Raw genomic sequence first — 14,850 nt, forward strand, 5'->3', positions numbered from 1 at the left:
TCTTTGTAAAAGCTGAGGAAAGATCTCTTTCAAACAACCCAGAAATGTTCATGTCCCTCTTGACTGCATCACTCCAGATGGGATGGGCAGAGGATCCCCTTACAGGATGTGATAAATGATGTAAAAGGCAGCAGGTGCTAGGCATCTTTGCTAACCTCACACTAGGATAGCACGTTTAACTAATGGCCTGGTGCACTGAGAAAAGAGTGCAGACCCCAGGAAATTACTGATTTTTATGCACGACTGCTGAAACCACTGTGACCAGTTACACGGCAACAGCTGGGCTCTGTGGTGGGAGCCACTAGAGGGCAAGGTGGCCTCAGTAAAGGAGAAATGTGTGCTGGAAGAACTAGAGATGCACTCGGGGCACTTGGGGGAAGCAGCATTTCTGTTTCTCCTTCTTCTCCAGGTGTTTGTTGGCAAAGCTCCTGCTGCAAGTGTGGCAGGACCAGTTCTTCCCCTGCCCAGGGTCATGCTCATTTAGTCTCCCTGACACCACCTTGCTCTCTTTACAGAGGGTAATCATTAGAGCTTTAGAGCATACTAATGCTGTGTGAACACTTCCTGTGGTGCTGAGGGGTTCAGAGAAAAGCACCAGCAGAAGTGGGGATGAAGAGCATCTCTAGCGGTGTAATGGAGAACATCTGTACAACTTAGCTCTGCCATTGTGGGCAGTAACTGCTGGTTTGAGCTGTATACATTAAAACTTCAGGTGTGATCAGTCACCACATCCCTCCAGTCCCAGCACAAGCACTGTCTGATGGTTTCTGGTAGATTTACTCTTTGAGGCACCTGATTTGGGCTGGCAGATCAGTCAGGTGAGAAGTTTCCCTCCTAATTTAAGGAGCTGTGGAGGAAAAACCTGTGAGAAAGGCAGTGGGTTGAGGATGTTTTTTTGGCAGTGCCCTTGGGGAGAGGGAGGTGAGCCTGGCATTCCAGCCCTTTGCTGCTGCAACCCCAGCTGCTGCACCTTCTGCATTCATAACCACAAACCTCTGACAAGTTGACCTGTACCTCTGTGCTTATGTGGCAGAGATCTGACTTGTACCCATTCAGTCACTGCTTATGGTCCATTTGTCTCTTACAAATCTAGGGTTTTAACTTTCGGAGAGGTGGTGGGATGCCTCAGTGGTGTTCTGCAGCAAACCAATCCTGTTTCTTTTTTCCTCTCTCAGTTGTTGGTTCGTGCCAGAGATACCAGCTCTTCTCCCACACAGCCTGACCCAGTCCACAGCTCCCCACAGACTGCTCTCTCCTCTCCTCCCTCTTTCCCTTGTCACGAAGTTTGTATATAATCATACCTTGTCTGCTGGAGCTCTCTCCTTCTTAATTCCAAGGGAAAGGTCCGCTTTTAGTATTTCGAGCCTCTCTTCTAGCTTGTCCTCTGTGTATTGCAGCTACTGGACTCTACTTGGGTTTTGTGCTTTTCCTGTTCTTCTGGTATTTCAGCTTGCTCTCAACACCTCCTTTTGAAAACATTTCCGGCTGGCTTTCAGCATCCACTTCCAGCACCCTTAAAGGAACAGCCAGATAATCCTGGCCTGTCCTTGTCCAAAGGCAGCAGTAAATCAAGAACCAAATTTGGGTTTGCTGCTTGGCTGGCACAAAAGCAATAGAGCTCATCCTTTTCCCGGAGAGTTTTGGATCCATTTGGCAGAGTGTGTGTCTTGGAACCCATATGTGCTTCCGAATGGTCTATATTAAAGATGGAGCTGTTAGCTGTGTGTGGGTAATAGCAATGATGAGGGAGAATACCAGTGTTGCAGGATTTCAATATTTATCCACTAAATACAGGGGGATTAATAATCTCCTGGCAGGCTTAAAAATTAAAACACTTTGCTTCCCCCTGACTGTTGTTTATGAGCAAATTTCTCAGATCTTTTGCTTAGGTGAGTTCTTGCAGTCCTGCTGAAGGTGGAGGTGGTCCCATAGTCACCTTCAGAAGATCCTGCCAGCAGTCACTTACACATATTCCAGAGATACTTTGGTTCTGTATGTTTAACTGATCCGGTAGCTATAGGATGAGGCAGCCTGGTTGAGAGAAGACTGTATACCTTCGTTTGATTTTATTCACAAGGGCTCTTGCTGAAATACACAGAACTTCAGCAGAAGTGAGCAGCATTTTACTCTGGGATTACATTGACTTACTGAGGTAAGAATCCAACTTGAATTTCTCAGCACTGGAAAAAAACCCTAAATTCTGTTTTTCCTGTAATTCTCAGTAATGAGAATGATTTAAATAACTTCCAGTGATTGATAGTTGTGAGGGTTTTTTCTGCTTTCAGATCATGTTCTATCCTCTATCTGTTCTTTCTATACTCTGCAGTCCATCTCATTTATATCTGAAATCTAATCCAATCCTTTGGCATTTGAATATGGATCCATGATAAAGGGATGGCTACAAAGCTGTGATGGGCTTATGCAAGTTTTTAGACAGTTTGAGGCCTTTGTCATAAGCCACCTGCAGCAGAGCTTGGGTGCTGGCTTTGGAGAGAAACATGCTCTTCATGCTGAATTTGGGAAAGCAGTCTGGTCAGAAGCCAAAGGTGTTTTTGTCGTGTGGTCTCATGTGTTGTCTCATGAGAAGACAAGAAATTCTGGGGAGAGAAGGAAAGACCGTAAGAGAACAACACTGCAAACCTCTGCTACCCTGGTACCTTCTTCCACTCCTGCTGCCCCTTGGGCTTGATCTTGCTGTTATCTCTGGTGATTCACAGATTGGCAGCAAGGCAGAGAGCCTCAGCTGTGTGAAGTACACCTCCCTCTCTCTCAAACCATCTGATTGGAAGTTGATTTAGGCACTGACTTTCAGCTGTTTTTTGATACTTGCCGTACTCCTGAGAAGCGACTTTGCAAATCAGACTGGAACCTTATGCTTATTGAGGAACATGTACTGTACTCCCTTAAAGAATGATAGCCAGGAAGACAACTGGGGCTAACACTGAAGGGTTTTCTCCATTGGCGGTTGAATACAGCCCCCACACTGAAAGGCTGCAATAGCAGTTACAAGGATTAAGCTGCCTTGGTTTCCGCAGAACCAAGGTTATTCACAGGGCAAGCTCCGCTTCTGATTTATGGATAAGCAAATCTTGATCTCTTCTCACATACTTCATGCCCCTGGTGTGAACAAGCTGCTGTTTGCAGGCTGAATGCTGTAGTGCGTGGGTGAGGGTTTCTACAGCTTGCCTCTCAGCTGAAAGTCATGTAAGGCTCCTAAGGTGGGGAGACTTTCACGTGCTGGGCTCAAATCCGTCCGAGACACGAAAGGCTTATGCACAGTCTTGCTTTAGAATATGCAGCTAGAAAGTGCATTAATACAAGAGGCAAGCTAGAGAATATATTAGCCAAACTAACATTTCAGGTGCTTAATTTAAATACAGACTTATGAGTGGTTCCTCACATAAGGGTATCTTTCACTACACTGCTACTTACATGAGGCAAATGTCCTCCTTTTCATCCAGCCACTCTCCTTATCCATGTCACTAGAGTGTGTTGCCATTTGCAGAGCACTGGCTGCTAGTGCAGGGTCTGGAACTAACAGCTGTCTCACTAACCATCATGGTGGGACAATTGGTGCTGGTGCTGTGTGTTTGTGTCAATTCTTTTTCCTACAGAGAACATTTTAATGGTGGCACAAATAAGACCTGGAGTTCTTACTATAATGTGCTGCTAAGATAGGCTCATCCCTTGACAATGGAGCATGCAGAAGTTTTGTGATGGCTTTATGAAGACTGGTTGAACCTTCTTTGCCTGCAGAGCCATGCTCTAAGTCCCTGGTTGTACACTGCTAGCTCTGGGCTGGGTTGAAAGGAGTACTTAATCCTCTCCATCCCCCATTATTAGAAAGGTGAAGTTGTTCTATCTCTTCAGCTTTCTGTGATATAAATCACTGGTTGGATTTTCTTCTCTTTAGGGTACAGTGTCATTGAGTTAAATGTAGGTGATGGGTCAACACCTCCACAGTGGAGATTGGCCAGGGAAGTGACAGCAGAAGTGACTCTTGATGTCTTCCTGGAAGCATTGCCAAGACCTTGCTACAGCGTCACAGTGCTGTGATTTGCTCCGTGTCTCTTGTGAAAGCCCATCGAGACTTTGGTATGTTTCCAACTAAAAGTGCTTCAGGTTGTCTGAGGACCAGGTTTGTTGAGCAAGATTTCTCCCATGTACTTTCTGGCTTTGACTGGCATAAGCTTCTCTCCCAGGTGAGCTCTGCTCTGTGGTCTGGAAGAGGCCAAGTGCCTGCTCAGAAAAAAGTTCACTGTATGGAGGTATCTGCAAAATTAGTTGTTCAAACTGAAGCTGTTTGTGAGCTTTTCTCTTTGGTTTGTGGGTCTAAGAATGCAGGAAAACTAAATTTTGACATCGTTCAAAACTACCTCTGAACAACAAAATCAAAGCAAAAAAGTGGAAGAGGTGACAAAATTCCCAGGACTGAGCAGACAGATGGTATGTTATGTGTGGTCTCCCTCTGGGCCTCAGAGTATATTTTAGCCCTAACAGCCAAATTTATTTATTGCAGTTCTACCAACTGCAAAATACTGCAATGAAGTCTAAAAGTAACCTGATTCAAAACTGACTAAATTGGAAATGGTCTTCCTGTTACAGCAGGGCAGAAAGGCTTACAGGAGAATAGGTTGTACCTTAAGCAGTTCCTTTTATTTTCCTTACATTTTCCTTCCTGGTCATCATCAGAGGACAGGAGCTACCTCTCTGTCTGTGGGATTCTCTGGCAATTTTCCTTTTCCTGTAGTGGTTGCTGTAGGTCTGCTGCTGACTTCTGTGCAAGTGCTAGCTGTTGGTGGGGATACTAGGCTCTGGTTCCCTCTGCCTCACAAGCAATATGTCTGTCAGCTCTTCTAATGATGTAGAAGCCATCAATGTTCAAAGGAAAAGCAGCAGTTTGGTATTTCTGGATGATCTTAAAGGTCTTTTTCCAGTCAGTTCTATGATTCTATAAATGATCCTGGCAAAAGAGAAGTGGTTGCACTTCTGTTGTGATTACAAAGCTATCTTTCACCATCACTGTAAGATTGTCAGTGTGGTCCACATGTTAGCTTTGAGCTTCTCACTTCTGCAAAATGTGGTTGAAAAACACGTCAGTGTTCTGTGGCTAGTAAGAACGTTGTGCTTGATGCTTCCCTGACATGAGCTGTGGGTTATGTGTAAGAATGAAACCCAAGTACTAGATGCTCTAAAACCTGTGGCCTGTTTTCTCATCAATGCTGACCATAGATGACTCCTATGACAGCTGAGATCCACACAACCAGTGAGCCATCCATGGTCCACGTGGCAAGTGGTGTCTGGATAGAGTTTGTGCCAGCTCTCACTGTTTTTATTTTTTGGTAGAAATTAAAATAAATAAATTTTTAAATTCACTTCAGACAGCGTTCAACATTGTAACAAAAGAAACAAAAAACACCACCACCAAAAAAAAAAAAAAAAGGTAAAAATCAGTCTATTATGAGGAGAGAATGAAAGAATCTGTTAAGCTTTATCCTCAGAATTTGGAGGGCACTCCTCTCCTGGGTAGGTGTGTCAATATCCCAGCACCAGAAAGCCCCAGTGTCTCCAGGTTTGTTGCTGGATGATTTGACCTGGTGACTTTGCCATCCCATCTATACTTTTTGTAGGAATGCTATACAATCTCATGGAGTGTGAACTCTTAGCTCGAGTTTTAGCCTTTCTCTGACTGCGTATGTTTTTTATCCCGAGTCAACCAACAAGAAGGAAATAATACGTAGATCAAAGAAATCCCATTTACATTGATTAATGCTTTTAGTGACTCATGTGGCTCACTGTGCCATGTGATTGCCAAAGAGAGGTGAGAGGCAAAACCTGACAGGATTTTTGAGTAACTTTTCCTGTGGTAAGATCACTTTCTGAGGTGTGATCCATTGTGCACTTGCCCTACAAGCCTCCCACCAGTGGCAGACTTTGCCCCGTTGTGGTCAGACAGCTCGTTTCAGAGACCCACATTTGCATTTGCACAACTCTGTGTGTAGGAAGCTTCAGCCCAGCACTTCCACTCTAGGTTTTTTTAGTTTGTTTTGTGGTTTTGTTTTTCCTCTAAAGGTGCATCTCATCACAGACACTGTGAGAGACATTGAGTCAGGCCAGGTAGTGTAGATTCCTGCTGGAAAAATGCTTGTTGCATTTTGGCAAGTGCACATAACTAGCTGGATGCTTCGTTTGGTGCTAAATCTCTAATAATGTCTGAGAGACCTCGTATAAACATATGATGCCAGTGTTTGCTTGAAAGTGAGAATTCTTGTGCTTAGAATGTCCTGGATTCTTCTAATACCTTGATTTCTTCCCAGTTCAAAAGAGTTTGGATAATAGTCACCAAAAACTTGCAGTGATTCTTGGTGTGTGGTTGGTTGTTTTTTTTTTTTTTTTCCCTTGAAACATTGTGTTGGTTTGCCCCTTTCATGAAGAATACGTGGGTTTTTTTTCTTTAGATGGTCAAAGTTTTTCTCCATGTGCTTTTATCTTCCTGTCAGGCTTTTCAAAAGCAGCAGTTACCTTGTACATATTGTATGTTGAAGCTCTGGCCCTGGTTCCCGGGTCCCTTGGTGCACTGGGTTGTGTACAACCATGAAGAAAAAAGAGGACCGTTCTCGGATCTGAGGAAGGATAAGTTAGTTACTTGAGGTGAAGGTGCTGTAAAATAGTTCACTTTAGAATTGCAGATTTCTGTGAAGCACAGATTGCTTGGCCTACAACACCTTGTGTCTGAGCAGTTTTTCTGGTTCTTGCAGATCAAGCCTGTTTATACAGGAGCCTGTGAATCTTGTAAGAAGTCTTGTGTGGCTGGGAACAGTACCGTACTTGAGGCAAGGCCATGGGCCTGACCAACTGGGCACTGCTGTGGCTGACTGGGGTTGTCCATGCCAGCAATGAGATGAGAAAGGCTTTGAAAATGAGGACAAGCAAAATATGCTTTAAGCAGCTAAGGGGAACCTTGTAGAAAGAGAGACAAACTGGTCCTTGCAGGTGTCTCTTTAATGGGAGCTAGGGCAAGACTTCCCGGTGTTAGGGACCCTATGTGCCGCTTGCAGACATCAAGAAGTGAGGACCAAGGTCCAGAAAAGGAGTTTGAAGGCTGTACAGGGGTAAGGAAGGCAGCATCTCATTTGTGTTAGACAGAAGTACCCATCAGAATTGGGATGGAAGGACCCAGGGCTGCGTATTCCTTGGAAATAGAGCAGGACTCTTGGACAGAGATAAATCCAAGCTGGCTGGTTTGGGCAGCCTTGGTTTAAATCCTTCCCAAGGGAAAGTCCCTGCAATGTAACTGTAGTACTGAAAAGATGTGGTGGTTGCAGCCCAGCCCTTGAGAAGCTCTGTGTCTATTGCTGCTCTGTCAGTGTTCATGACCCAGCCACTCGAGTGTTTGCTAGTAGCTATTACAAACAAATGTGTTTGGTATTTGATTGGTAATGCCAAACAGCAAGTGGTACTGGGAAGTTTTAAGCTAGTCTGCCAGTAATACATGACCAAATACTGGTCATTAATTATGTACTAAGCATTCCAGAGGGATCAAGTGATCTGGGTTAGGTGTGGCTTAGTAAACCTTTTAGTGAGTTGAACTCTCTTGGTCAGCTTAAAACTACCATTTCATGTCACTAGGTTCTTCTTTCTTCCTTTTTTTCTTTTTTAGGGTTTGTTATATTTGTTTTAGGGCACCTTGAGGAAGCAAACCTAGAATATGAGGGAGGAAAAAAAAAAGGCAGCTTCACATTTTCCAAATTATTCTCTTTTAACTTTTAGACAAAACTATTCACCATGTGTCACTGGAATTAATGACTATCTTCAGCCTACCTAAAGCTAATTTTCTAATGAACTTTTTAAGTGCCATATCTTTTGTTCCCACCTCTGTTCTTGTCTACTAATTGTCATACTCTGGAAAAGGTCACATATATCTTTCATAACTACCAAGGAGTACTATCTTTTTTTCTCCTCGTTCTGAATTGCACATTTTTTAAGTGCAAACACTCATTTGTTAGCACTGAAAGGCTCCTTGATGTTCAGGCTATGGCTTTTGGCCTCAACCACTCTCCTTTTCCAGATCATCTTTGAGATCTGTACATCCCTGGGAAACTCAACCATATCCCAGCCATGGAGACATGCTGACCAACATGTGGTGAGGTGCTTCAGGCTTAGTTCAGTGGGATTGTGCCTAAAGGTTACTGACAGCTTTTATGGGTGAAGACTCTAGGATGTTAGACCCTAGTAAATCACATGACTTCTCTTTGTGAGCAGGTTCCTCTTCATCTGCAAATGATTGCTTTCCTTCTTTCCCACCTTTGTAGGAGTTACGCAGAGAAATTCTCACTTCTCTACTTCTTTAATACTCAGAAGAGTATTAGTTGAAACGTTTCTTTTGTTGTGTCTAAAGGCATATACTAATTTAGATAGGAAGAGTGACAGCTGTGATAAAGCAAATCTGATTCAACCTGAAGCTAAGCTTGACAGGTTCCTTCTATTTGTTTCTTCTTTTGACTATCTAATAGGTTGAGCCTGGATGGATGCCAGGTGCCCACTAAAGCTGCTCTGTCACTGTCCTCCTCAGCTGGACAGCATTAAAGATATAACAAAAGGCTTGTGGACTGATACAAGTATAGGGACATCATTCACCAGTTACTGTTCAAGGCAAAACAGGCTCAGCGTGGGGAAAATGAATTTTTTACAAATCAAATCAGAGTAAGATAAAGAGAAATAAACCCTAAATCTTAAACCACCTTCTCCAGACCCCTGCCTATTTCCCAGGCTTAACTTCAACTACAGGTTTTACCTTCAGATGAGAAAGTTTTGCCTTTGCATAGGTGGTTGGCTACCATGAGGAGCTATAGACAGAGTTAACACTCAACTCCTGCACATATGTAGCAGCAAGAAAGCAGCACACTGGGCTGGATGCTGGGATGTTCACAGCAGATGCACTAGTCTCCTCATAACCTGCACTTCCGATAGATCAGTCTCATTTCTCCCAACAGACATATAATTAGTTCTTCCTTGCATCAAACCAACGTCATTCAATAGTGTTTCTGGAGCTGTTCCTTCTGAAGGGCAACTTGTAATTAGTGAAAATTGGTTCCTTCCTTCAGATAAGGATTTTTGTCAGTCATGCAAGCACTGAGCTGCATAAAATCTGTATTGTATCACAGCCTCCAGAGATATTGAGCAACTCACCTGTGGCACTGTGTTTGGGATTTATGTATTTCGTCACTGGGAATTATGCAAATAAATTTGGCCCTGTTCCTTTGAACTGGTCCCTTCTACTGCCTTTTGCTCTGTCAATGCTGTGCTAAAACTTTGGAAATTATAGATCGGAATTTCCCATTTGGTTCTATTCTTACTGGTTGTTCAGCTGTATTTCTGTAACACTTCATTTCCAGCAGCCCAGACAAGGGCAGTAACAGGTAGGAAAATATCTCTGTGAGGAAATGCAAATCAATGAAAACCTGTGTATGTTCCTATTGTAGGGGACAGGTAAAGGCATAATAGACAGTGTCTAACGTCAGGGTAGGTAAAAGATGATTTTGTTTGGATTTTGAAATCTTCCATGTTTAATATTAAATCCCTAAAGAAGTGACTGTAAGACGACTACAGTCTATCAATCAAATAGTTAATGATTATAAACATCCTTTTCCCTCTCTCTCTTCAGAAGTTAATGGAGTGTTTTAAGCCTTCCTGCTGTTTTAGAATTTCCTAGCAGAGCTACCCAGTCAAATAGATTATCATTGTGGGGATGCCTTCCAAACTGATTTTCAAACTGTGTACGGTCCTGACTTCTCCCTGTGCATATGGCTTCTCATCTACAATGTTTTGAATGAAAACAGATGTAGCTTTATTGGCACAGCCCCACTTGTACCTGGAACTAGAGGATCTGCTTGTGTGCTACTCTGTGGCGGGGAGAGTGATGGGGCCAGCCACCCCCCAGAAATAATGCCCATTTCTGCAATGGTACAGGGGTGTTCAGCAAGGTTAACTAAGTGACTTCAGACTTTCAACAGGTACTTCTGAGAGTAAAAGCTCTCTGGGATAAATGAGAGGAAGCCACTACGAGGAGACAGCAGCTTGGTGACCAGGGAAAGTGGGGACAGGCTGTAGCTTTGCAGCTAGTGTCCAAGAGTAGTCTGACTACCCAACTCTCCTCTTTACAATTCCCAAACCACTCAGAACTATCAGTTTCCCAGTATTACCTTGGAAAAGGCTCACTTCCCCTGATGTGTTTCCTCTCCTTTCTCAGATCTAACCTGGATATTTCTACAGCACCGGCACCCAGACTGTCTTTGCTTCATATTTTATAATACAACCAGGGGGCGTTTGGCCCTTGAACAACAGGAGGGAAAGATTAAGAGAGGCTGCAAATTCTGTCTGCCTGTATATTGGCACTGTCTTGTAGCAACAGGGAGGGAGAACAAGGTTCATGAGGGGATCTGAGGAGGGACAACAGGAAGGAGGGAAGCTGAGAAGCTTACAGCAGAGGAAAGTCTGGACACTAGAAGAAGAAAAGGAGAGTTAGGCATGACAAAACCTGGCTTGATGGCTTGGGAAGGAATCCAAGTGTAAGCTTATAGCCTGGGAAGGGCCATGTCCAGCTAAGGTTTGAGTGTCTCCAAGGTATTCAAACTGGATTTTCCCATTCCCTCCTGGACAACCTGCCCCAGTGCTTTGCTATGAAGAGAGGTTGGTTTTGCACTATGTCTGATGATAATTTCCCTTTTCACAACTTGTGGCTGCTGCTTCTTGTGCTTTGACTGTGTCCTACTGAAGAGACTCTGGGCGCAGCCCCAGCACAAGGAAATAATGGCCTCTCTTGACATGGACACTCCTCACTGACCCCTGCTCTATGTGCAACCTCCTAATGACATCAGGATTAGAACACTGAAGGTGATGTCTTGGCCCAGCAGTGACCACCCTCCCTCTGTCCATGGACAGACTTAAAGGTGCTAGTTGGCCAGTGATCCCATTTTTATCCTGTTTTGCAGCCCCCAACCATGCAGCCTCACCTGGCCATGCAGATGCTAAGGGGAACTGGGGCCAAAGTCTCATTGGGTCAAAGTGGACAACAGTCACCATCTCCTCATCTGCAGGAAATAATCAATTCCCTTGAACAAAAGCACCTCCCAGTTATTGTATTTTTTTCCTTCTGTTTCCGTTACAGACTTGTAAATATGAAGACTGATAAGATAAGGGCATAAGTCACGTCAGAACCTAGCAGAAAACTTTCTCCAGCCTTTTGCATTAAAAAAAAAAATTAAACTACTTTGTGCAAATAAACTGAAGGTACTTTATACACAGTACAAACAAAAGGAGAGTGCTCCTGAAGTTGAGGTCTTCCTCATGGCTTTTGTTCTAAATTGAAATCTTAACCTAATTGCCTAAATTGAACAAAGCATGAGATGATACTACTTCTGGAATACTATGAGGAAGGGCTCTACTGTGACAGGAGGCATGTGACACGACCTCTGGTGGGAACCAGCAGTGTGGTGAAAACTGCCTGAGGTCAGAAGTATGGGATGAGCACTAACTGGGTGATGTCACTGCTCCTGATAGCCAAGCTACATGTGCTTTAAGAGGGGCAGGGGAAGGTTCCGTCTGGAGAAGAAACAACTGTAGAGTCAGAAGGGAGACTTAAGATGCAAGGCCCCCTTCCATCTAGATAACAGTATCAGTAATCAGAGTTAGGCTGTGATTTGCCTAGGAAATGGCCCAAGAAAAAACAGAGTTACTACTCCCATCTTCACGGAAAGGAAGCCAAACTTCCGTCTCAGTCAAGCTTCCGTCGTTTCAGGTGTTACTCTAGTCAGTTCCTTGGTAGCATTGCCTAATGCTGAGAGAGAGTCCTTAGAGCAGTTCCTAAATAGCTGCACACCGAGAGCATTGCTCTTTAGGTATTCCTATGGCATTTCACTATGAAATGTAAAGCAGTTACAAAAAGCAGCATACACCAGGGCATGGGACCCTTATTGCCTCTTCCCCCATCCCTTTGCCAGTGGCAGAAACTCTAAGGAGAAGCATCTCCAGTGCACTGCAAGGCTGCTGTTACACATCTCAGCTGTAAGAGCTTTCCTAAATTCTGGGTATTATATAGAGAAGTTAATATATTTGAATAACCATCTGTTCTAGAGTTCAAACGTTTTAGATTTCTACGAAGAAATACCAGAAATGTACCTTTGTGAGAGGTACCAACAGTCAGTGAGGAGTAGAGGGATGTAGTTATGACTGTCTCTCAGCTCTACCTTAAGAGAAGCCACTTCAAGCTCAGGTTACTCTATAACCACACAGAGCTGGTGGCCACTGCCATCACAGTCATTTCACGGAGGTCATTAAACAGCACTGGAAAGCAGCAGCTGTCAGCAGTAGATCAAACAGTGTCTTTGCAGCACCAGCAGAGCCTTTTTCCAAGGGCTGATCGCAGGCCAGGTGAGGCAGTTTGAAGATCATATGTGTTTCATTTCAGCATTGATTCAAACTGGCAGAAAGTGGCAGTAGAGATTATATGGAAACTCTAAAGTAACCCATTTCTATGAGTACCCACCAGCACTGCAAGGCAGAGCTCAGAGTGCAGGGATCTGGAAAGACTGATGTTACTTTGTTGGCCAGCCAGAAACACCATTGTGTGCTTTGGTGTCATTGCAGACAGTTAGCCAGCTCCTGTCAGCATACCATACTGAAATGAGTTTCCCTGGATTAGGCTCACTCCCTCTGCCCCCAGGATGGGCTCATTAAACTAGAGCATAGTAAAGAGTTTCTGTAGGTAACACTGAGAGTTAACAATATGTGACTTTCTTCATTTCACAACTTACACTCCTACCCATTACCTCACAGCCCTTTATTTCCTTTCTGGCTGAATCTTCTAACCTACTTAACAAAAAAAAAAAAAAATTCCCCCAGCATGCTGTTATCTCCAGTTGTACAGCACCAGGAAGGTGTGCTGGGGCCAAACTGGGCACGATGTAATTTGCCGTGGGGAAACCCGCTGATGACAGTGGAACCCGCCCGCCTGTGAGTTTCTGTGGCTTCTGCCACCCCTTTATAAGCAGGTGGAGGCACAGCAATGCTGGCAAGACAGGCAGGCAGAGCACAGCCTGAGCAGGAGCACAGCCACTGCATACAGGGAGTGGAGATGGCTGGATTTAGCACCAAGACCTTGGTCCTGGTCTCCTTGCTTGGGGTCCTGGTTGTGCTCCTGTGTGGCACCTCCAAAGGTGAGTGGGCTCCAAAGGTGTCAGCCCTGGGATGTGGCTTTTGGGCTTGCCATGCTGAACTCACAGCCAGCATCAATGACGGTGAGGTGGAAGGGATTCAGTTCAGCGAAGTGTGCTGGCTATTCCTCCTATTCTGTGCATGGGGAGTTGGAAAATTGAGAGAGACTGTGAGGAAGGACCCTAGGCAGCATCACAGCCTGGTCTATAAAAGGGTTTATTGACTTTCTCATTCTCCTCTGTTCCAGCACAAAGCAACCAGGACTGTTGCCTCTCTTACACCAAAGCACGTCTGCCTCGGTGGGCCCTGAAGGGTTATACGGAGCAGCTCCCCGGTGAAGTCTGTGACATCCATGCCATCATGTAAGTTACTTGTCAGAAGATCCTCTTTTTTTCTGACCTGCATTAACCTTAGGGTGTCTGAGGCAGAAATTGTGATTTGAACGTTGCAAAAATGAATTTTCTTGCTCCTTCAAGATGTTAAATTAACTGAATCAATTGTATGTGATGCCTATAAGCAAGATACACATCCTTTAGATGATGAGGACTAACAACTCAGGCAGCTGCACCATGTACACAGCAAATCTGTTTGAGCCAGATGTGCAAGCACAGACCTGGTGTATTTCCAGCTTAGAGCCACTCCAGCCAGCACGGGATGTTTCCTTGCCAAAATCTCTTGAGAGACAGTTTAGCAGCAAGAGTTTCCTTGATTCAGAGAGATCAGGGTGGGGTTTTTGTTTGTTTGTTGTGGTTGGTTGGTTGGTTTTCCACAAAGTTTAACCCTCATAAGCATTCCTCTATCACCTTAACTTGACAGCAGCTGTTTTCTTTAGTCTTCCAAATTATTTCTGGCTCAACAGTTCTAATAAGCTGAGTGCAACTTTATGATGCAAAAAATGATCCCTGAGCCTGAAGCCGCTAGTACAGCTGAACTTTGTTGGATGTTTCACTTTGTTTATGTAGTATCGCTTTTGAGCAAATGGACTTTCACAGTGTTTATTATCAGGGATTTCCAATGATTTACTCTTCTCTTTATCATTATTTCCTTTCCAGTTTCCACACCTACCGTGGGCTGAAAGCCTGTGTCAATCCTAAGGACCCCTGGGTGAAGAAGCACCTTCTTTTCCTGAGGTAGGAAGCTAAAACTCTAAATTCTACTGGCCTGGTGGAAACAGAGCATGTATGAATGAGCATCTCCTCAGTGCCATTTCAGATGGCAGTGCTGACGCTTGTCTTTCCATCTCCTATCAGATAATGGCTACTCCTTTTTAGAGACTTCTTGAGGACAGTCATGTCATGTGTTCCTTTTTCTACCTGAGCTATTCTGTGTGTTTTGGAGAGAGAAACCAGTAACTGGTGGCTGAGGTCATTATTGATGTGTGTTCTCTCATTCTTTGCACAGCCATAAGCTGAAGAAGATGTCCATGTGATATGGTTTCCAGCAGGGAACTGACACAGACGTGGCTGAAGAACCAGTAGGTTCAACCTCCCGAACATTGTTGTGTGCTCACTCACAACTATCTCTGGCTTCTTTGGAACAGTCAGACTTCTTGAATTGATTCATATTGCATCGCTGGTTTGCTTGAATTAAGCATTTTGTTACAGTTTCTATTTTTATTGACAGCCCTATGTTACTGAT

At 44.1% G+C, this 14,850-nt stretch overlaps 1 protein-coding gene across 1 annotated transcript; it reads left to right on the forward strand.

Annotated features, from left to right (window-relative positions):
* The first annotated feature begins 13,132 nt into the window (after positions 1-13,132).
* On the forward strand, positions 13,133-14,641 carry CCL20 (C-C motif chemokine ligand 20). Its single transcript, XM_054386286.1, has 4 exons — positions 13,133-13,214; positions 13,460-13,574; positions 14,265-14,342; positions 14,614-14,641. Exons 1-4 carry the CDS (start codon positions 13,133-13,135, stop codon positions 14,639-14,641), a joined length of 303 nt encoding a protein of 100 aa, XP_054242261.1.
* The last annotated feature ends 209 nt before the right edge of the window (positions 14,642-14,850 follow it).

The sequence above is a fragment of the Indicator indicator genome, chromosome 13 (assembly GCF_027791375.1).
Source record: "Indicator indicator isolate 239-I01 chromosome 13, UM_Iind_1.1, whole genome shotgun sequence".
Lineage (NCBI taxonomy): Eukaryota > Metazoa > Chordata > Aves > Piciformes > Indicatoridae > Indicator > Indicator indicator.

Coding starts and splice junctions, on each gene's coding strand:
- CCL20 (XM_054386286.1), top strand. CDS start 13,133: ATGGCTGGATTTAGCACCAAGACCTTGGTCCTGGTCTCCTTGCTTGGG. Junction 13,215..13,459: donor CCTGTGTGGCACCTCCAAAG/GTGAGTGGGCTC, acceptor CCTCTGTTCCAG/CACAAAGCAACCAGGACTGT. Junction 13,575..14,264: donor TGTGACATCCATGCCATCAT/GTAAGTTACTTG, acceptor TTTCCTTTCCAG/TTTCCACACCTACCGTGGGC.